Source organism: Salvelinus fontinalis, chromosome 16 (genome assembly GCF_029448725.1).
Source record: "Salvelinus fontinalis isolate EN_2023a chromosome 16, ASM2944872v1, whole genome shotgun sequence".
NCBI classification, from domain to species: domain Eukaryota; kingdom Metazoa; phylum Chordata; class Actinopteri; order Salmoniformes; family Salmonidae; genus Salvelinus; species Salvelinus fontinalis.
Genome location: NC_074680.1, coordinates 16,922,803 through 16,943,944, shown reverse-complemented (window position 1 = coordinate 16,943,944; position 21,142 = coordinate 16,922,803). Strand labels below are relative to the sequence as shown.

Sequence of the window (21,142 nt, the reverse complement as noted above, 5' to 3'; positions counted from 1 at the left end):
TGCATATACAGTGATTTGCATGGTGGGCATTTATTTGGCCTTGGAACATGTTTTAAAACCCCAAATTAAAGCAAATGTCACTTAAATATGAAAACATATGAATCATTGTTAATGTTTAGAGAATTTTTCATACATTAATAAATGCAGGTTACACTTTTCTATTACGTGGGGGACTTTTATTTAGAAAATTCCATGACCCGGACGTACTGACGATCACGTTGTCTGAGTTACCTATCAAAGATGTTCTGCTACTCTCCGCTAGGTGGTGATCTACGACTAAGTAGAAAATGTCTGTCTCAAAATTGCAGTTGCTACTGTAGTAAACACCTGCAACTACTTTAACATAGTAACCAGATCACTATATTTACTTTTCCATAGCATATGCAGGTGCAACATAACTACCAAGGGCTGAGTACATGGTATAAGTCCTGGAAGTTGGTTTAATCACAGCTGGGTCCAGACTAGCTCACATTGACACCAAACTTGCCCCAAACCCAAAGACTCTTCTCCATTGTTAGATTTAATCCCTATCCTTCCTTATCTGGGTTTTCTGAGGTTGTGACCTCTCTCAGGGCAACCCCCTTTTGTTTCCCTGCTCACTTCGAAAGCAAAGAAATCTGTCCTCCCAGTCATTTACAACCACCAGTTTATTTTAATCTTCCTCTCAACATCTTAACACACCCTACTTTATTCTAGCCATTGAGGGCCTTGCAGGCAGCCGTGTGAGAGGAGGGAAAGCACATCCTATTTATTCCAAAGGCCTTTTCTTGGAGCCCTCTTCCATTCCTTCCTGGATGTAAATGGCCTCTAATGGCATTAAGGGTTTGTTCTCCTTCAGTATACCTTACATGAAGACTTCCAACTTTAGCGGGAGACCTAGTCAGTTGCACAGCTGAATGCATACAACCAATCTCTTCCACATTTAACCCCGGGGAGCAGTTGTTGTGAGGTGGGTTAACTGCCTTGCACAAGGGCAGAACGGCAGATTTTTCCACCTTGCTACTAACTTTTCGGTTACTGTTCCAACACTCTAACCGCTAGGCTACCTGCCACCCAGGGATATATCTAAAGCATAGATGTGTTTTCAACCCTCAGATGAAAATTGGAAAGATTGGTACAGTGTCGTAAAGAGGTGGAGTCAGTATTTGACAAGTTCCCTACAACGCATCCCAAGAGCGGGCAGAACATCATTGCTAACACAGAGGTGCATTGTGGGTTGTGCAGCTGGAGCCAGGTGAGGAGCGGTTGTCAGGTGAGCCCCACACTGGGCACAACCATGGTCCTGCGGTGAGGAGCAGTGCTGCTGGCCAGACAGACAGACTGAGCCCTGGCTGTCAACATCTGCTCCAGAGACTGTACCATCTGGGTCTGGCCCAAAGGAGCTTCTCCTCCAGCTCTAACCTAATCTGCAGATCGAGCCAGACAGACATGGACCTAAGCAATCCTGTGGAGGTACAGAAACAGGGCCAAGTCCAACCACCCAGTATTTAGGTTTATTCATTTGTTTCAGACGCTCACCTCATGAATTATTTTTTTCTTAAGTACTTCACTCAGGACAAGCTTGACTTTCTAATGTTTTGGATCTATGACTGTGGGTTAAAGCATATTAGAGAAGATAAATGTTCTTTAACGATCAACTGAAAAAAAGACAAGTTGGCACAAATTTAGTTAAGACATTTTAATATAAATTTGAAAGAAACAAAACTGTAAAAAGTGTACAAAGGTTATATTATTTATTTACTAAAGCTGGTGTCCTCAGTTTCAGGAATGGGAAAGGGCAGGTACAAAAAAAAAAAGTAAAAATGAAGGTATAAGGCATTTTCAGAGGGTGACAGCAAAGGGTGAGTGCACAGGAACAATCCAATCTAGCAATTGTTTGTTTGGAAAAAAAAGGAATTGAGGTGAAAAAAAAATGCCTTTACATTCAATAACATTAACTTCATAGTTATCAGTCCTCTGGAAACACTCTGTGCAGTTTCCACAAAAAGCATTTCCAAGATTCTCAGTTTATTTACAGCAATCTGTATAGGGGGGTTAATTACACAAACAAGCCTTTAATAGTTCACACCTTTCAGAATTGACATTAATTCAGTCATTTCCGACTATAAAGTGTAACAAATACATGTTTTGGGGTAGAAAATTGCATGTCATTGGCACAGTCAAACTCGTTTTCTATAAATAACTCAGAACCATGTACCCTGATCCCTACCTATAGAGATCAAAGCGGACTCAACTAGTTTTCCCCTGAACCACAGCCCAGCTTGTTTATGGAGTAAGTCCTAAAGGACTGTATGTTGTTACAGTGACCTCATTGAGGCTGTAGTGAAAACACCCAATACTGTGGAAGAGGAAAAAACCCAGAGGAGACAGAAGACTCCCTGATTGGGCAGAAAGGATCAGTACCTGACTGGCCAGTTCAGAAAGAAACAGCCGAGAGTGTTTGAAACACAGCATTCAGACAGGAAGGCATCATGATCCAAGCACATAGTCCAGAGAGATTAGAGTAACTGTCTTTTCAATGGGACAACAGCAAAAGGATATCCAATTGACCGTGTAGACACAGTTCTGAGATTCATTGACGGCAAGCTTGAACACATTTACATTGTATGCCTGCTCCCAGAATCAGTTCTTTAAGTGTCTGCCATTGTATTGCACAATTTGTCATTAGACTGATAATGGAGCGGAGCACTCTGACAGAGGTCCATAGACCATGTCATTCTCACTTTGTTCTAGAATGTTTTGGGGCTCTAACATACGGATAAGAATGTTCTTTTGAGGGATGGAAGTCCTATGAGAATCAACCATGTTCTACAACAGTTAGGTATGCAGAATTATACATTTTATTGATTAGGTACATTCAAATGGCTGAACAACAGGTTTCAAAGTGTTGGTCAAATAGTGATTAGTGTAATGTGAAAGTCCTGATAACAATATCTAAATATGATTAAACCTCCCACTACATGGAACATTAAGTCATTGGTCATATGTTGTTGTTGGTCCACAATATGTCTTTGCCTTAAACAAAGAACATCAAAAATACATTTACATTTTACATGGCTAATTCCAATACAATCCTTATGGTCCCATAAAATGTTCACTTTGTGAATAATGTGTGACAAATATAACAGGTGCTGACAGAAGCAAGGCAAATAGAAGTTTAGGAAAGTGTAGCCTGACCATTCTAAAATGATATACCACATTGCCACCCTTTTCCTATAAAGTATGGTTTTATGAACATCAAGCTTGTCTGACTCAACTCATCAAGACAAGCAACACTGTAGTGTTATCTCTCACCATTAGAAAAGTCTTAAGAAGCCACAGAAACAACCAGTTTTTCATTTGTGTAGTATGAAGCATGTTCCCCTATAATTACCGAACTTGCAGATAGCAAATGTCTGTTCAACAATACTATATGCGACAATGGAAGTAAAAAAAGGATGGGGCGAATGTAGTTGGATGTGCAGTCTGATAGGATGAGGGGAAATGTTGGGACCAGAGGAATGAGGGGGTGTTTAGGCTGTCCCACTCGCAGAGTAGGAGAACTGTGGGAAGTGGGGCCTCCGTTCGCTGTCAAACGACTCCATGCTGTCTTCTGGAATACATAAGTGGGAAGGAAAGAGCGAGATGGCACAGAGAGAACTCAATTAGTGTATAACGTTAATCTGATCATCACATTTGTTGAATTCAATTTGTTCTTTTTCATCTCAGTGATTACGAAAAGCATTATGATTTAGTCCTAATACATAATGTACCTAGAACTAGCCCAGGGTGCAGTTTGGCACACATTGCTAGTGCTCTAGCCCCACCATTTTGAGGGACACAGTGAACTATGGAATAACATAGATGTTACACACGCGTTCCAGAAGAGGGCACAAATCCCCCAGAGGAATTGAATAAGCTCTATGTAATTTGACCTCGCATTAATTGCACTGGGATAGGGAACATGAACCTTCCCCTTCTCATTTCAATACTCGCCTTTGAGAGTGCAATCTATACTTCTAAATGATGTTCAAACTTTTATTTCTCTCGTGGGATTTAATTCCTTGACTACTACAGTACAGATATACAGTATCATCTACATCAAGGGCTATTTGCACGTGGAACTCTTATGGAGTGCACCTTTTAAAATGGTTGTTCAATTAATAGGTTGTAAATCTACTGGGAGTACCCAAAACGTACATGTCCTAGGCAGTCTGATAGTAAGCAAAGATAGGACTGCATTTAAAGTAGAAACAAGGGGCATTCTCTCATAAGCCTGACAAGAGGAAGAATATTACAGTCTTCAATCAACATTCTATCTAAAACTAAACCATGTAGATCAGCTTGGGGTTTTCGTTTGGGACACTGAAATTCTGTAAACCTCCCTCAAAATAAACAAGTACCTCTGGAGCCATGATAAAAACAATTTAAAGTTCAGTTTAAAATCAACATTTTCAGAAAATCTCTGAAGAGGGGGATAGAAATGTCTGAGATTCTGAAACTCAGTAAGTGGTTGTCGTATTCTCAACAGTACTGACATTCAGACCCACGTGTGTGTCCAGTTTATTCTTAATGAGTCAGACTATGATCATCACAATTAAACAAAAGAATTCCGGTCCAGTGAGTCAGTGAAAAACATTAGTATGATGATTGTCTATTTGGGCTCGTAATACTGTTCTCTGATGCGAGTCTGGTGTGTGTACCCTGTAACGATACAGTGGCAGTGGGTGAGGTAGTACCTTGTCCGGGCGGTGTAATAGTGATGGTCTGTGCTGTGAACTCCTCGTCAAAATACCGCGTGTCTGTTTCTGAGGTAACCTGCGGCTTAAAGGGCGGGACCAGCTGTGAGAGAAGAGAGGATATCATGGAGCACATTGGAACATCTGTCCTGTCAGAGTGTAGACATTTGCAGGTCTGGTCAAATCTATTGGTTGTTCTCTGAAGTAATGGAAATTGTTACACCGATTTACCTTCTTCTCATAAACATCTTGCCATTCAATCCCAGCAAAGAATTTGTGCTGCATGATCTCTTTAGCATCATTCTGTCCACCACCTAACCTGGAAGACACAGGGACCAATGGACAAGAGTAACTACAGAGGCCTTTTTGGTTGGAATGAGAAGGGAGGAGAGGCTAGGCCTATATACCGCTGCTTGGGGTCCTTCTTGAGCAGGCCTGAGAGCAGGGACCTGCCCTCGGGGCCCAGTGTGCGTGGGAAACGGATGTCCTCCATGAGGATGAGCTCAAACAGCTTCTCGTGGTCCTGGTTGTAGAAGGGCAGCCGACCGCACATCATCTCGTACATGACCACGCCCAGACCCCACCAGTCCACCGCCCGGCCATAGTCATTGTCCTCCAGAACCTAAACAACACAGGACAACCACAACTCAATAGAGTACAACTTTACTAATACCACTATGAACAATTACAATCATACCTGGAAGCATACTCTGCATACTCAGCATTCTCTGTATACATCAATGATGTCGCTCTTGCTGCTGGTGAGTTTCTGATCCACCTCTACGCAGACGACACAATTCTGTATACTTCTGGCCCTTCTTTGGACACTGTGTTAACAACCCTCCAGGCGAGCTTCAATGCCATACAACTCCCCTTCCGTGGCCTCCAATTGCTCTTAAATACAAGTAAAACTAAATGCATGCTCTTCAACCGATCGCTGCCTGCTCCTGCCCGCCTGTCCAGCATCACTACTCTGGACGGTTCTGACTTAGAATATTTGGACAACTACAAATACCTAGGTGTCTGGTTAGACTGTAAACTCTCCTTCCAGACTCACATCAAACATCTCCAATCCAAAGTTAAATCTAGAATTGGTTTCCTATTCCGCAACAAAGCATCCTTCACTCATGCTGCCAAACATACCCTTGTAAAACTGACCATCCTACCAATCCTCAACTTCGGTGATGTCATTTACAAAATAGCCTCCAATACCCTACTCAATAAACTGGTTGCAGTCTATCACAGTGCCATCCGTTTTGTCACCAAAGCCCCATATACTACCCACCACTGCGATCTGTACACTCTCGTTGGCTGGCCCTCGCTTCATACTCGTTGCCAAACCCACTGGCTCCAGGTCATCAATAAGACCCTGCTAGGTAAAGTCCCCCCTTATCTCAGCTCGCTGGTCACCATAGCAGGACCCACCTATAGCACGCGCTCCAGCAGGTATATCTCTCTGGTCACCCCCAAAACCAATTCTTCCTTTGGCCGCCTCTCCTTCCAGTTCTCTGCTGCCAACGACTGGAACGAACTACAAAAATCTCTGAAACTGGAAACACTTATCTCCCTCACTAGCTTTAAGCACCAGCTGTCAGAGCAGCTCATAGATTACTGCACCTGTACATAGCCCATCTATAATTTAGCCCAAACAACTACCTCTTTCCCTACTGTATTTATTTATTTTGCTCCCCATTATTTCTATCTCTACTTTGCACATTCTTCCACTGCAAATCAACCATTCCAGTGTTTTACTTGCTATATTGTATTTACTTTGCCACCATGGCCTTTTTTGCCCTTATCTCACCTCACTTGCTCACATTGTATATAGACTTATTTTTCTACTGTATTATTGACTGTATGTTTGTTTTACTCCATGTGTAACTCTGTGTTGTTGTATGTGTCGAACTGCTTTGCTTTATCTTGGCCAGGTCGCAATTGTAAATGAGAACGTGTTCTCAACTTGCCTACCTGGTTAAATAAAAATAATTTAAAAAATAAAATAAAATATAGGACTGTACAAGGACAATAATAGGGCTAGCAGGAGTTCAAATGTACGGTCAGCCCTATGACGGCATCAACAGAGACACACATACTATACATTCTTGGTTTAGATCTCTAAAACCTATCTATTAGCTAAGTGGATGGACATTAGGTGAGTAGTGAGGTCAGCAGCTCTCCAGGCTGTATAAAGAACCCCGAGGCCAGTGCCCCCCCCCCCCCCTTCTCCTGGTCTGGGCTTTCTGACCAGCCACAGCAAGCACTGACTCACATCTCACAATAGGAGCAGGGATAGAATTTCCCCAGGAGCCCTGCATATTTAATCACCAGAGGTCTGCTGTACACACCAACATCCCGAATGCACTGTATATCCAACCACACCACTGCCACAGCCCTTAGTCATGGAGGTGGAGGCTCACACACCATGGAAGGTGACATGTTCACACGCTCTAATCAACTGGCTGCTTCAGCTCTGTGCTGACCAACTGAGGCAACCTGTTGAACGTCAGTACACTCTTCCATTTGTTACTATACAAGGCCTTCTGGGATGTGTAGCTGGGTCAACAGTAACAGAAGGATGTTGTAGTGAAATCAACTCACTGAGAACAGGCTGTTCTTTAAAACATAAAAAGGTTATATGAGGTGAGATAGACCGGTCCAGGAATAGATTCATAGGTAAGGGGGCAGCCTAATAGAATTAAATATGGACATGAAGGTACACAGACCCAGAGAGAGGAAGGCAGAACAGATGGACGGACGTGGCCGTAAATAGAACAAAACCGGAGTGTGTTTGTGCGTGTGGGTGGGCGGCGTGTGTGTCTGAGGGGCACGCTGCTTGGCGCTGCGGTTAGGGCCTCGGAGGGCAGGGGTAACCTGAAGCCGGCACGGTGCTAGGATTACTGGGCCGTCTCTATTTCCAGCGCTGCTGTCGTGCGATTCACACCGTGAGACAGCTGGGTCTGCAGCTGCCCCATATACAGTATGTAGAAGAGCGCCACAGCTGTGGAGCTGCCAGGACCACAGGAGCCAAGCTCATCCCTCACACGTAACCAGGGCTGCCTGGACCGACTCTGTTACACTGGCCCCAAGGACAGCACAGTGCAGAGTGGAGGGAGGAGTGGAAGAGAAATATCCTCCACTTGATACTACTCTCCATCTTACTCTGGCCCTTTTTTTTCTCCCCCTAACAGAAACACAGCTACCGTCCCTCTCTCAAACACATCACTGGCTCACATTATGTGATTCCCTTCACTCTCCTTAACTTCCTTGTTCATAACTTCCCTAATTCAACTTCAGTCATTACTGTTCCAATGTTTCTATAAAACGACCCTATTTCACAGTGGCTTAAGTGAAACTGGTTCCATGGGTGTTCTCTAGAGGAAGGTTTTCAGTGCTGGGCTCCTGGCCTGTGGAATATTCCCAGACGTTACAGGATTCCTGTGCAGCACACACACAACAAGGTCATTGTTTACTGCAGAACAACCTGTAACACTGCCTGGCCCTGGCTCCATAGAGACGCTCTGCGGCGACCCTGTCTCTACGGAAACGCCCCCTGATGTCTCCGCTGCTGGAGTCTAGCAGAGCTGGGGCTGTTATAGGGTAGAATGTTACTGTGTACTGAATGGCAGAGGAAGAGCTGGGGCTGTTATAGGGTAGAATGTTACTGTGTACTGAATGGCAGAGGAAGAGCTGGGGCTGTTATAGGGTAGAATGTTACTGTGTACTGAATGGCAGAGGAAGAGCTGGGGCTGTTATAGGGTAGAATGTTACTGTGTACTGAATGGCAGAGGAAGAGCTGGGGCTGTTATAGGGTAGAATGTTACTGTGTACTGAATGGCAGAGGAAGAGCTGGGGCTGTTATAGGGTAGAATGTTACTGTGTACAGAATGGCAGAGGAAGAGCTGGGGCTGTTATAGGGTAGAATGTTACTGTGTACAGAATGGCAGAGGAAGAGCTGGGGGTGAATATGGGTGGGGGTCCAGTTAATGGAGGTTGTCTTTCATTTCTAACATACCCCACATAAAACATGAAATTATATAAACAGATTCTGTTCTTTCCTTTTACTTATCATTTGCCTTTTGCTGGCCCTAGTGTGAGTGGGGGACATTATGATGAAATAGTCATTCATGCGCTGGTTGGCTTTTGTGATGATAGCTACTGTAGACTATGCCCTAGATCAGGATGGTCCTCTAAGAGAGATGAAGATATCAGATGAAAGCGCCATGGGAGAATGTTACTGGGGAGAAGTGAAGTAAGGACAACGTGCGTGGCCCTGGCTTTGACAGGTCAGGATAGTCATCCTGAACAGGGGTTCAGACTGTTGGGGCTTTTAAAGCAGGCCTGAAGACTTAACTTTATTGGCTGGCCTACCCTTCATCCTAGACTTTGATTGTTGCTTTTATGATATGGTGATTTATATTTTCTTTGTTTGTTAAAACGATTTTTCTATTTTAACTTTAATTTTATGCACTTTGAGACTAATCTTGCTTAATGAAAAGCGCTTTACAAATGTAATCAATTGTTATCATCCTCATCATCCCGGGCAGCAGTGGGCTAGAAGCAGCTGCAGCCAATGTGGACTTTTCTCCAGGGGTGGAAGCTCACGTTTCCTTAGGCACTGCCAACCCCCCCCCACCCCCCCAGCAAATTCCAAATGGCGGCTAAAAACAACAAGCCGCCAACTGTGTGAACATGGGCACCCTTCTCCCGGAAAAAAATTCCTATGGCAAGAGGGCTATCGCACACACAATGCCCTATCGCGCTACACACACCACTCAAACACACATCACATCTGCACGCAATGGGGAGCAGCCACACCCCTGTACACATATCCTCTCAACCAACAAAAATGGGCACACCCTGCCCTGCCCTAGTCACACTGCAGACTCATTAGCTCCATGTCTTACACTGAAGATTAGACAGGCATTTAGGAACAGCTGTCCCAAAGCCACTCTTCCACATAGCTTGTATGCCTTAACAATATGCCCGACAACATACATTTATGATGCTGTGTGTACTGGGATATATTCTCTGCGCCACACATACATTCTCCTCTCTTCAAACAGTATTTAGTCTGTTAATTCTTTCAGGTACTTACCAATTATGTGACTTTATTCTGTTCAGTTGATTTAAACTCAAATTTGATACAGTGTACTAACAAGAACATGTCAAAAGTGTGGGAACCATCAGGTCTTTTCACAACATCAAATTCTAAACATCTGAAGAGGAAGAAGGCCACATGGGTTGGGCTCCAAAGGCTACATCTTTACTGACTCAAAATGATAAGATTTAATGACCCCCATATTGGTGATTGGACAGTGAGAATACACTACCTCTGGGGCCAGGTACTCTGGCGTCCCACAGAAGGTCTTCATGGTGGCCCCGTCTGTGATCCCCTCCTTACACAGTCCAAAGTCAGTGATCTGTATGTGTCCGTCTTTGTCCAGCATGAGATTTTCCAGCTGAAGGGAGACAGAATGAGACAGGAAGTATCCGCATCAGGAGGGAGAATGCCTGTATGAGGTGTGTGATTGAGGCCCAGCTGATTTGGCTTCAGCTCAGAGGAATGAGTTAGCGATGCATTGCCTTTTAATATCATCCTCTCATTAAACGTCACCTGGCATCTGTAGCTCACACGTGACCAGTAGCACCAGGCAGGCAGGCCAGAGTCAGCACATCCTCCAATACTGCTACCCTGGCATTTTCAGGGGAACCTTAGCAGGTTGGAAGCCTGCCTCATAAACCCATGGGAAGATCACAGGGAGGGGGGAACGAGGAGGGGGGGTGTATGCTGACCTGGCTGGTATAGTTTCATCAGCTGGAAGAAACAGGGCTACAGATGCCTCCCTCCCCTCCCTCCTAAAAAACAGTCATATAATACCTCTGCTCTTATGCTATGAATACAGTTCACTGAGTTTTTGTACCGGCCTCTTGCTTCTGGTAGGAACAAATTGCATCTTTACGGAATAAGTTTGATGCCGGGGGTAAAAGATGACTCAATACTCTTACACACTTTCTAAAATACAAAATGTTTAATTGTTGCCTATTTACATTAATGGTGAAAACAAAGGAAAATAAATGAGTCGAACAGCTGTCCAGAAGGATATGTTGGTTATTCTACTCCTCCTGCCATAAGAGGTCATCTAGGCCTAAGTTTCCAGCTGCAGTGAGGCCTGAATCAGGGGGAGGCAGATCGATGCACCCCTGGCTGCAGCATGCTGCTGTGGACACTATTTATATCCCAGGTCAGAGACTGACTGTGTTCCACCACCTTACCTTCAGGTCTCTGTAGACCACGTTCCTCTCAGCATGCAGGTAGTCCAGCGCTGACACTATCTCTGCTCCATAGAACCGAGCCCGCTCCTCCGAGAACACCCGGTCCCGGGACAGGTGGAAGAACAGCTAGAGGAGGGAGGGAAGGAGGGAGAGGAGACAGAGGGAACAAGGTAAGCGTACACAGAAGGAGGGGTGGGAGGCGTTATTGGCTACTACTAGCTAAATTGGATCTTGCGTGTCAGGTGTTATTGACAGTTTAAAAAGCTCACCTCTCCGCCGTTCGCATACTCCATGACGAAACACAACCGGTCATGAGTCTGGAAGGAGTATTTCAGGCCCTGGAGATAGTGTATAACTTTAACTGCAATCAATGAAAAAATAAGCTTGCAAGTTCTCCAAAAGAAAAGTCTTTGTTGATGTGATATCTGCCTTTGGGATATTATGTGTGCCAACTGCCCATTCACCACAGTGGGATGAACACAAGCTGCATGTGTTACCACTTAACGTGGAAGAGTTTGGCATTGTGAGCCATCAGACTTTGAGAAAGGTGGTTAACTGACAATGAAAGGTCTAGTGTCCTCAATAGAGGCCAAGTCTTTTGCTGTGTTTGTAAACATAGCTCAAACTCTCCCAGCACAGATTCAGCATCTCCCCCTGCACGGAAGCTCCGCAGAGTCTTTGTGGCCAGAGGAGAGTTTGGGTTAGGTGTATGGAGTGGATGGAGGGGTCTCTCACCGTCAAGAACGGATGCTTGGAATTCTGGAGCACTCGGTTTTCTGTGAGTGTGTGTGCCACTTCATCCTGAAAGAGATCACAAAGAGTGTTTGTGCAACTCCCACAATGGCTGCCGTTTAGGTATCCATGATCGCCCCCATGCTCTCTCTCTCGCTCTCATGCTTCCTGTAACGGTCAGTGGCCTGTACTCACTTTCGCTACGATTACTTCCTTCTTCAGGATTTTCATGGCATAGTAGCGTCCTGTGGCCTTCTCCTTCACCAGGATCACTTTGCCAAAAGTGCCTTTTCCTAGTAGTTTGAGGTATTCAAAGTCATGCATAGTCTGAGTGAGGGGAGAAAAAGAGCCACCGGGTTACAAAACAGGGGCTATAACAAATTCATGCTCTAACTAGTCAAAACATATAATTCCACTGACAACAACACGGAAGCATTACAAGTGCTAGTTCATCCACTCCGCAATTTACACTCTTCTAAAGGTGGGACTATATGCTGCAGTGGCTAATTTAACCTCTGACCCCCAGGGCTGGTGAGAATGTTGAAAACGGTTGCGTGGGGGACATCCAATCCGGTGCCCTTAGACCTTTGTTTCATGAGTTAACAGCACACGTGTGGTGATGAAACATAATGGACACGCTATGTGGTGCTAAGCCTCCCAGGGCTGATGTGAGGAAAGTGTCAGGGAGCCGGGTGTGCTGGGGTGAGGCAGGAAAGGCCGTGAGGAGCGGGGTGAGGCAGGAAGAGCCGTGAGGAGGGCAGGGACGCACCACTTTGAGTCTGGGTTTGGTCAGGTACATCTCCATGTCCATTGGGTCTGGGGAGGAATCCATCATCTCCTCCTCCTCTTTCTGTAGACTGTCTGCTACGGCTTCAATGGCCTTCGTCCATTCTTCCCTGAGAGATTGAGAAAGGAGACGAGTTAGAGGAAAAGAGGGAGAGAGAGTGGAAGGGAAATTACAACACCTCATTTAACATGAGGTAATTCAGCCCAATCATGTGAGCTTGCCTCTCCTCGGGGGTCTCCACGTGGAAGGTGCGCTCGATGACAGTGGTCCACTGCAGGCAGCGGATGATGAATGTGTTGGGCTTGGGCCTCTCAGTCTTCATCAGCTGGCACTCTGGCCACATCCAGGGTGAGATGGCGCAGGAGGAGAGAGAGACCCGCAGTTACAGCCATTTATCTTTATCGCCACCCTAACAGACACTGCAGGGACTGCCACCATACACAGGGAACTGAACAGGTGCACTATGGGTGAAGGGGGAAACCCTGATCACAGATCTCTTCATACTGAATATTTGAACCTCAAGATTTGGTCATTACATGGGACTGTGACATGGATAATGTGAAAAAAGCAGACGTTTCAGTCAATTCCAGAAAATGTCAAATATATAATATGGGCCACAGACAACATTCACTTCAAAAGAATTTGCTTGAATCAAAGTTAGAATTCTAAGAGAGCAGCCAGTTTCCCAGTGCAGCTCTTTCACATAGTCAACATACTGCGTGTGCCAAAAGGAGACATGAAGGAGTTTGTCAGGATGTCTGTTAGATGGAGGATATGGGGCTGGGCCACCACTGAGCTCCAGCAGGGCCCTATCAGTGTGGCTGTGTAGCCCAGACCCACACCCAGCACCACACGGCCCCTCTGTGGGTCTACTGCAGGTCTGCTCAGTGACTCTCCCTCTCCGTACTGCTGATTGAGACAGAGCTACAGAGCAGAGCACAGATAAATAATTGAAATCAGCCGGTTAATAACTACTATAACTCAAGAGTGTCAGGAGGAAACGTTTTGTTTAACAAACAGTATGATGTCTAATTACTCTGTTCAATCATCTGCAGAGCCTGTCCCAGTAACTTTCTGCCATCTAGGGTTGCTCTGCTCTACAGAGTCACAGCAGAGCGGTCTCTTAGACAAGACTGGAATTCACACATAGCCAGGGAGAATACACCAGTCTATTCTGCTGTTTCTTTGAACTGTACCAATAAGGTAAGACATTGGCATAGGAGCTACTGAACAGAATATAACATTTTTCTATGGGGGATTATGCAATATACACTGAGTACACCAAACTTTAGGAACATCTTTTCTCTTGCCCATTCACCCTCTGAATGGTACACATACACAATCCATGTCTCAATTGTCTCAAGGCTTAAAAATCCTTCTTTAACCCGTCTCCTCCCATTCATCTAGACTTGTTAAATCCACTTCGATCAGTGACATCAATAAGAGATCATGGATTCACCTGCCCAGTAGTCTACAGTACGTCATGGAAAGAGCAGGTGTTCTTAATGTTTTGCATACTCAGTGTATAGCGTGATATGAACTTAAAAATGGGTGAGGTAATGTAGACAGTAGTCTTGAAAGCGTAGATACTCACGTGCTACTGAGAAGTTATTTAAAGGGGTTTCAAGTGCCTCAACATGTTGTGGTCGTTCCTTGTAGCCTATGAATGTACCATCAGTCTTGAGTAGAAAATACCTAGGCCTCCAGGTCTTAATGTACTCTCCTGCAAAGAGAGAGGGAGAAATTGGATGCGCATAATTGGTGTCTATAATCCAATGTGCTGGTTTCACAAGATTCAATTTTTTTAGGATCCCATTAGCCGACACCATGACGACAGCTATATTCTTCATGTTGATTGGTCTATGACAATTTAGCTGTGCGGTTTGATGATTTATGATGCACAAAGTTATTCTTTTCAAGGCGCCACCCTTATTTCAGTGGTGTGACCCATTTCCTGTGATCTAATTACCATGCTGTTCACTAAAATTACCATCTTTTCACCCACTTTCCACTATAGTAGGACAAAGCCAGGACAAATGGCTGTTTTAGCCAGAGTCAGGACCCTTGCCTCTGCCTCTTGTGTCCCATACAGAGCTCCCAAAGGGATCCATCCCTTCCCCATCCACTTCAATACAACACACCCACAGACTAATCTCTCAAAGGCAACAAAACTCTATTTATTCTGTGGATGGTTCAGGAAACGTTGTGCCAGATGTTCCCGAAATCTGAAAAATAAAAACGCTTACGCACCATAAAAAAGGCAGTGGCTCACATCGGAGAGGGGCTTGAATATTTATATTGGAAAAGTGTAATTTATTTTTAATTATGGGAGCCGGGTATTAACCCCATGCAGTGCCTGAGCAAGCTGTCCTTAATTGCCCCATTTCCTCTGATACAGAAGTCTGGGGGAAGTAGAGATCAGTCAATGCCGGCGTCCTGCTCCTCTTCTCCCCGAGCCTGGCACAGTTAGACCACAGGCTCCAGTCTGAGGAAACTGATCCCAGACCTGTCTGTGATGAGGCAGACAGACCGGGAATCCCTCTATAACAGTACCTAAATGACCTCTAGTCCACTCATCACAACTCATATAAACTCCTCTTAGTGAGAAGAGGCAATGTAGACCATCACTAAGTGGATAGTACGCCATTTTCTAAAAGTCTCACCTCAAAGTGATGGTTAAACTGTCCGACTAGCAGAGTGCCACCTGAGGGGCTAGATGGCTCTGATTCACTCAAACACCAACCATTACAGCAGTAACACACACACAGTGTAAAACACCTGCTTTACTGCAACCTGCGAGGTGGCGGCAGAAATCACAGCACTAGAGAAAACATCTGCCTCAGAGCACTGTATACTTTAAATTTCAATCTGCAGCAGATGTCCAATATGTTATTACGGCTGTTGCCATTTTTCATCATGGCACGGGGAGGAGATTTTTCCATCTCCAACCTGCTGGCTAAGTGTTTTTACACCAAATGCAGCTCATTTAGAAATTAGTTAGACTTTGTCTGCCTTCAGATTGCAATGCTTACTGCTTGCATACAGAGCTGAGCTCACTACATCCTCGTTGAAAAACACACAGTGTGATATAGAGTAATACCTCTGTGGATTTCCCCATGCCTGTCCAATATGCTGCAATTACAGTGATGAGTCATTTGTCTATTTTACACTACATGGCTCATGAATCAACATTCACAGCACTAATCCACACACACACACACCGGTCCCCAGAGAATCCACATCGTCAATGTGATTTACAACTATGGGTCAATGGCAGCTTCACACGACTGACAATTCCTCGTTACATCAGCACAGTGGTGGGCATTGGTGAGGAGAAACAGAGATACGGCTATAAGGAGCAGGATCATGGGTGAGAAGCCAACAGTTTCCAACACCTGGACCCACACAGCCTCCATATCCAAGACCCCTTTGCAGACTCATGACAAACCTGAGGGACATTGTGTCCAAAAAAACACCCTCTCAGACCTGGTCTCAGCCCCAGCCTTAAACCAAGGCCTCACTTCTGCCCCAGCTGGTTTGTCAGTCTGTGGTGAGGTCTTGGCTGATGCATATCCCCCACCTCACCCCAGGCCAGGCTCAGAGCCCCTGGCAGGGCAGGCTGGGGACAGTATGTGCACAATGCAGAGGCAGCATAATGAGCCCCTACCTCCAAGCCTGCATCACCCCAGCACAGTGACAGAGGAAGAGTTAGCCTACACACTGGCAGGGCTCCGCTCAACTCTTTCGGGAAGAATACAGAGAGAGATTCAGGAAGTAGGCTGGGTCTACCGTTTGGGGTTTTCAACAATGACACGAACTGGCTGAGTGATTACCTTAATTGTGTCGAGGCCACAAACTGGTATCTAGACCATGGTCCCAACACAGACAAGCAGAGACAGATGTTTGTTTATGTGCACGAAAGTACACTCTACAGTGTATATGTCTATGTTTGAATGTGTGAATGTACAATATATATCTGACAACAGCTATTGTTGCCCTCCCCAAGCACAGAGGGCCTGCATGGGGCCTGGATTTGGCCTGCCAGCCCCTCTGACGCACAATGCCCACCCAGGCTGGCACGAGTTGGTGTCCACCATGCCTTGTGTCTGGAACGCACTGCACAGACATTCCTCCACGCAAAGCTTGGCTCTGTCACATGGCTCTCGAGGTGACGATGAATACACGCTGTACCCTGTCACAGTGTCACTACATAACAACAAAGCCAAGGTGATGATGAATACACGCTGTACCCGGTCACTACATAACAACAAAGCCAAGGTGATGATGAATACACGCTGTACCTGGTCACTACATAACAAAGCCAAGGTGATGATGAATACACGCTGTACCCGGTCACTACATAACAACAAAGCCAAGGTGATGATGAATACACGCTGTACCCGGTCACTACATAACAACAAAGCCAAGGTGATGATGAATACACGCTGTACCCGGTCACTACATAACAAAGCCAAGGTGTCAGAAACTTCATGGTCATCCTTCACTGTAATACAAATGGCATCTCAGGAGACGCTAGCTTGTAAAGACCAGAGTTATCACTTCTACTTTTTACAATGACCTTTTTCTAAGACTAAAAACCCAGCCCACTACTGTACTGTACTGTGCTAATGTTATGTTGATGACATCCTAACGTGCTATCCCCACAACTTGAGAATGCGTGCTTATGGGACATGAGGCTATGGATGTGCAGACAACAGCAGCAGCCCACTGGTTGGCAATGAAATTACGTTGAACCAATGTGGACTAGATGTTGATTTGATGTCTTTGCACAGTGAGAGGGGATGCCAAGACTCATTCATAGACAAATGAAATGACTCACTAAGTATTTGTGTGCTTTTTTTGACGCACTATATTTGGACAGATTGGACCAACTGGACATGTCGCAGGATAGAGAGTAAGAGAAGAGACAACATGCTGACTAAGAAAAGGAACTCTGGGATAAAAGGAGTCCCCTGCTATCAACTCTATCTTCAAAGTCTTTCAGCTGCAGTAAACTGGCCTATTTCATCCCACTAGAACGTTTTGATTGTAGAAAACAGGAAACAACTGAGAGCATCACAACATAGCAGATAAGATCAAGAACTGAACAATCTTTGAGATGGGTAACTTTGACTACAGACTCATCCCGGAAACATATGCACAACAACAAGCACAAACAGGATTTCCACTGTTGGAGCCTGCTCTACATTTGTCCCAGAGACGTCACATAAAGTTCTAGGAGCAAAGGACGTAGACGAGAGTACAAACTGTAAATGAATGAGATGAGGGAGGAGAGAACCAGAAGGTAGCGAGAGAGATTACTACATATGTTCACTACATACGTGTCTGAGAGCGTGACTGAAGTCTATACGCGCATGTTCGTGTGTGTGTGAGGGGGGGGGGGGGGGGGCATGCGAGGAGCTGTCGGGGGCTGATAGAGTGTCTTTACATGACAAACAGCTGCTGGGGTCTGGGATGCACGCTTGGCAAAGTGGAAAATAATGAACAGTGAGAATCTGCCAAACACAAGAGAATTCATCTTTATTTGCCAACTGCTACATGGCTTGTGTATGGACAGCCACAATGTTCCAGTGCCACGCCCTCCACACACACACACTCAATGACTTACAGCTGCATAGACAGCCAATTGTCCAAATACTGTATATGGGCAGTTCCATGTAAAGACCCATGAGCACCAACATGTAAAGTGCATAGGAGCACATTACATTTGGTGTCAAATGAAAGCTAAGAGTATGAGAAATGAAGGCATTGATACATTTTTCCACCACCAAAAATTGTAATAAGCAAAAGCTTTGATTTCTGGTTAAAACAGATGGAAAAAGGGGTTTAAGAAAACATCTAGCAGAAAAAGTCTGAATAAGGTATTAGAAATACAATAACGTTGAGGTGAAGACCCCTGACAACAAATATCAACATTTAACTTGAAGAATTTTTTTGCCTTCTGTAAGTTAAAATAAATATTGCCTAGTGTTGTCATTCTGTTACCCAAAGAAGCATATTTGTAAAAACCCCTGTGCAGTCTTTGCAAATCATCACTATGTCTAATAAATAATTGTGTGTGTGTGTTCATTTAATGAACATAAATGCTAAATATATTTGGGAGTTATTTTCCTGAGTCTCCTTAAGCCCTTTAAATGCTCAGTCTAATCGTTTGGGCATTAGGAAACAAATTTGAACATATTTACATACACAGCCTGGATGCTCGCACTTATCCAGATGAACTTTCATTGGTATATTATAAATCAGATCATTGTGAGGTCATGATGTGGGCCAAAAGTCCCATCCCACCTGAACACGAAGGGCAATATCATCATTTTCAAAATGTCAGTCCCATTTCAACCACATAGCGTGGAAATATCATTCATCTTTTTTTTTGTTGATTTTATACATTTTTAACTGCACTTTTGGTATTTTATTAGAATCCCCATTAGCTGTTGCAAAAGCAGCAGCTACTCTTCCTGGGGTCCACACAAAACATGACATAATACAGAACATTAATAAACAAGAACAGCTCAAAGACAGAACTACATCAACACATACACACAACATATCTACCGGTAGTTCAAATAGGGGAGGCCGTGAGGTGTTGCACTGCCTCTAAGATATTTTCTCATTTCTTCCCTCATGAGGGAGGATAATCAAACAAGGTAGACCTACCAATTCGTTTATTTTTATTTTTTACTGATAACAATTTGGTTCATGATTTATTACATGATTAAAATCGGTAACAGAATGACTGCAACTGAATTGGCTACAATGAAAAATAGTAGTCACAAACCAAAGTTGGGTCACCTGCTACTGTCCTCCATTGGCATACTGTTATGGTCAGCCTATACCGGTTTTCTTTCGGTCGCGTGGTGGTCAAAGCAAGAGCGTGAAAACAGCCTGGACAACTCCACTCTCTCGTTAATGTCACATCTCCCAACTCCTACTGACACCTACCCATGAGCCCCCTCTCTTTCCATTTACTGTAACCAGCACTCTCACCACTGAGCACTGACCGACACCAGACATCAAATTTGTCCAGTCCAAATCTAAACCAATAGACATCTGTTTCACAAGTTTGTACAGCACAATAAAGTAGAGGACAGTACACCCCACTTGTGTACTGCCTTATTCTAAAATTGATTAAATACATTTTTCAAGCAAACAGGTCAATTAAATAAAATGTATAAATATATATATCATCCTTGAGATGTTTCTACAACTTGATTGGAGTCCACCTGTAGTAATTTCAATTGATTGGACATGATTTGGAAAGGAATACACCTGTCTATATAAAGTCCTACAGTTGACAGTACATTTCTGAGCACAAGAAAACAAGCCATGAGGTTGAAGGAATTGTCCGTAGAGCTCTGAGACAGGATTGTGTCGAGGCACAGATCTGGAAAGGGAACAAAGAATATCTGCAGCATTGAAGGTCCCCAAGAACACAGTGGGCTCCATCCTTCTTAAATGGAACAAGTTTGGAACCACCAAGACTCTTCCTAGAGCAGGCCGCCCCAGCCAAACTGAGCAATCGAGGGAGAAGGGCCTTGGTCAGGGAGGTGACTGACAGAGCTCCTCTCCTCTGTGGAGATGGGAGAACCTTCCAGCAGAACAACCATCTCTGCAGCACTCCACTAAATCAGGCCATTACGGTAGAGTGGCCAGACGGAAGCCACCCCTCAGTAAAAGGCACATGATAGCCCGCTTGGAGTTTGCCAAAAGGCACCTAAAATACTCTCAGACCATGAGAAACAAGATTCTCTGGTCTGATGAAACCAAGATTGAACTCTTTGGCCTGAATGCCAAGCGTCACGTCTGGAAGAAACCTGGCACCATCGCTACGGTGAAGCATGGTGATGGCAGCATCATGCTGTGTGGATGTTTTTCAACATTAGGGATTTGGAGACTAGTCAGGATCACGGAGCAAAGTACAGAGAGATCCTTGATGAAAACCTGCTCTCAATGTACTCGAGTGGCCCAGCCAGAGCCCGGACTTGAACCCAATCTAACATCTCTGGAGAGACCTGAAAATAGCTGTGCAGGGATGATCCCCATCCAACCTGACAGCGCTTGCGAGGAACTGTAGAGAAAAATTGGAGAGGTATGCCAAGCTTGTAGTGTCATATTCAAGAAGACTCAAGGCTGTAATCGCTAACCAAAGGTGCTTCAACAAAGTACTGATTTAAAGGGTCTGAATACTTATGTAAAATGCTAAATTTCCAGGGGGTTGCTTTGATCGTTATATGGTATCGTGTGTAGATTGATGATTAAAAAAAAAATTTGAATCAATTTTAGAATAAGGCAGTAACGTGACAAAATGTGTAAGAAGTCAGGGGGTCTGAATACTTTCCGAATGCACCGTGCAGTACTTAACTGTATTATACTCTACTGTATTGTACTTTACTGTGATGCCCAAAGCTGTGAAAACAGACATCTATGATTGGTACAGATGTGGTCCGGTCCAGACCAACCAAATTTGGTCTTGTTTGTAGATAGAACTCATTAAAATGCAAAAGGAGGATATTACAATGTTCTACCTTTGTGTACCTATTCAGGATACATCACCATGAAGAGAATGACATTCATAATTATGCATTTCTCTATAGTACAGATCAGAGGCCAA

General features: G+C 44.5%; 1 protein-coding gene across 1 annotated transcript in view; it reads right to left on the bottom strand.

The window, feature by feature from the left end:
- Window positions 1-1,663: 1,663 nt before the first annotated feature.
- Window positions 1,664-21,142, bottom strand: part of LOC129812717 (RAC-alpha serine/threonine-protein kinase-like) — a 34,805-nt gene continuing 15,326 nt past the window's right edge. Inside the window, exons 2-13 of the mRNA XM_055864534.1 lie at window positions 14,105-14,233; window positions 12,732-12,843; window positions 12,493-12,619; window positions 11,919-12,050; window positions 11,727-11,792; window positions 11,261-11,329; window positions 10,992-11,117; window positions 10,049-10,177; window positions 5,126-5,340; window positions 4,950-5,037; window positions 4,719-4,821; window positions 1,664-3,592 (exon numbers count right to left, since the gene is read on the bottom strand). Of these exons, the coding sequence (XP_055720509.1) occupies window positions 3,513-3,592; window positions 4,719-4,821; window positions 4,950-5,037; window positions 5,126-5,340; window positions 10,049-10,177; window positions 10,992-11,117; window positions 11,261-11,329; window positions 11,727-11,792; window positions 11,919-12,050; window positions 12,493-12,619; window positions 12,732-12,843; window positions 14,105-14,233 (1,376 nt within the window). The 3' untranslated portion in view covers window positions 1,664-3,512. The remainder of the gene's footprint in view (window positions 3,593-4,718; window positions 4,822-4,949; window positions 5,038-5,125; window positions 5,341-10,048; window positions 10,178-10,991; window positions 11,118-11,260; window positions 11,330-11,726; window positions 11,793-11,918; window positions 12,051-12,492; window positions 12,620-12,731; window positions 12,844-14,104; window positions 14,234-21,142) is intronic.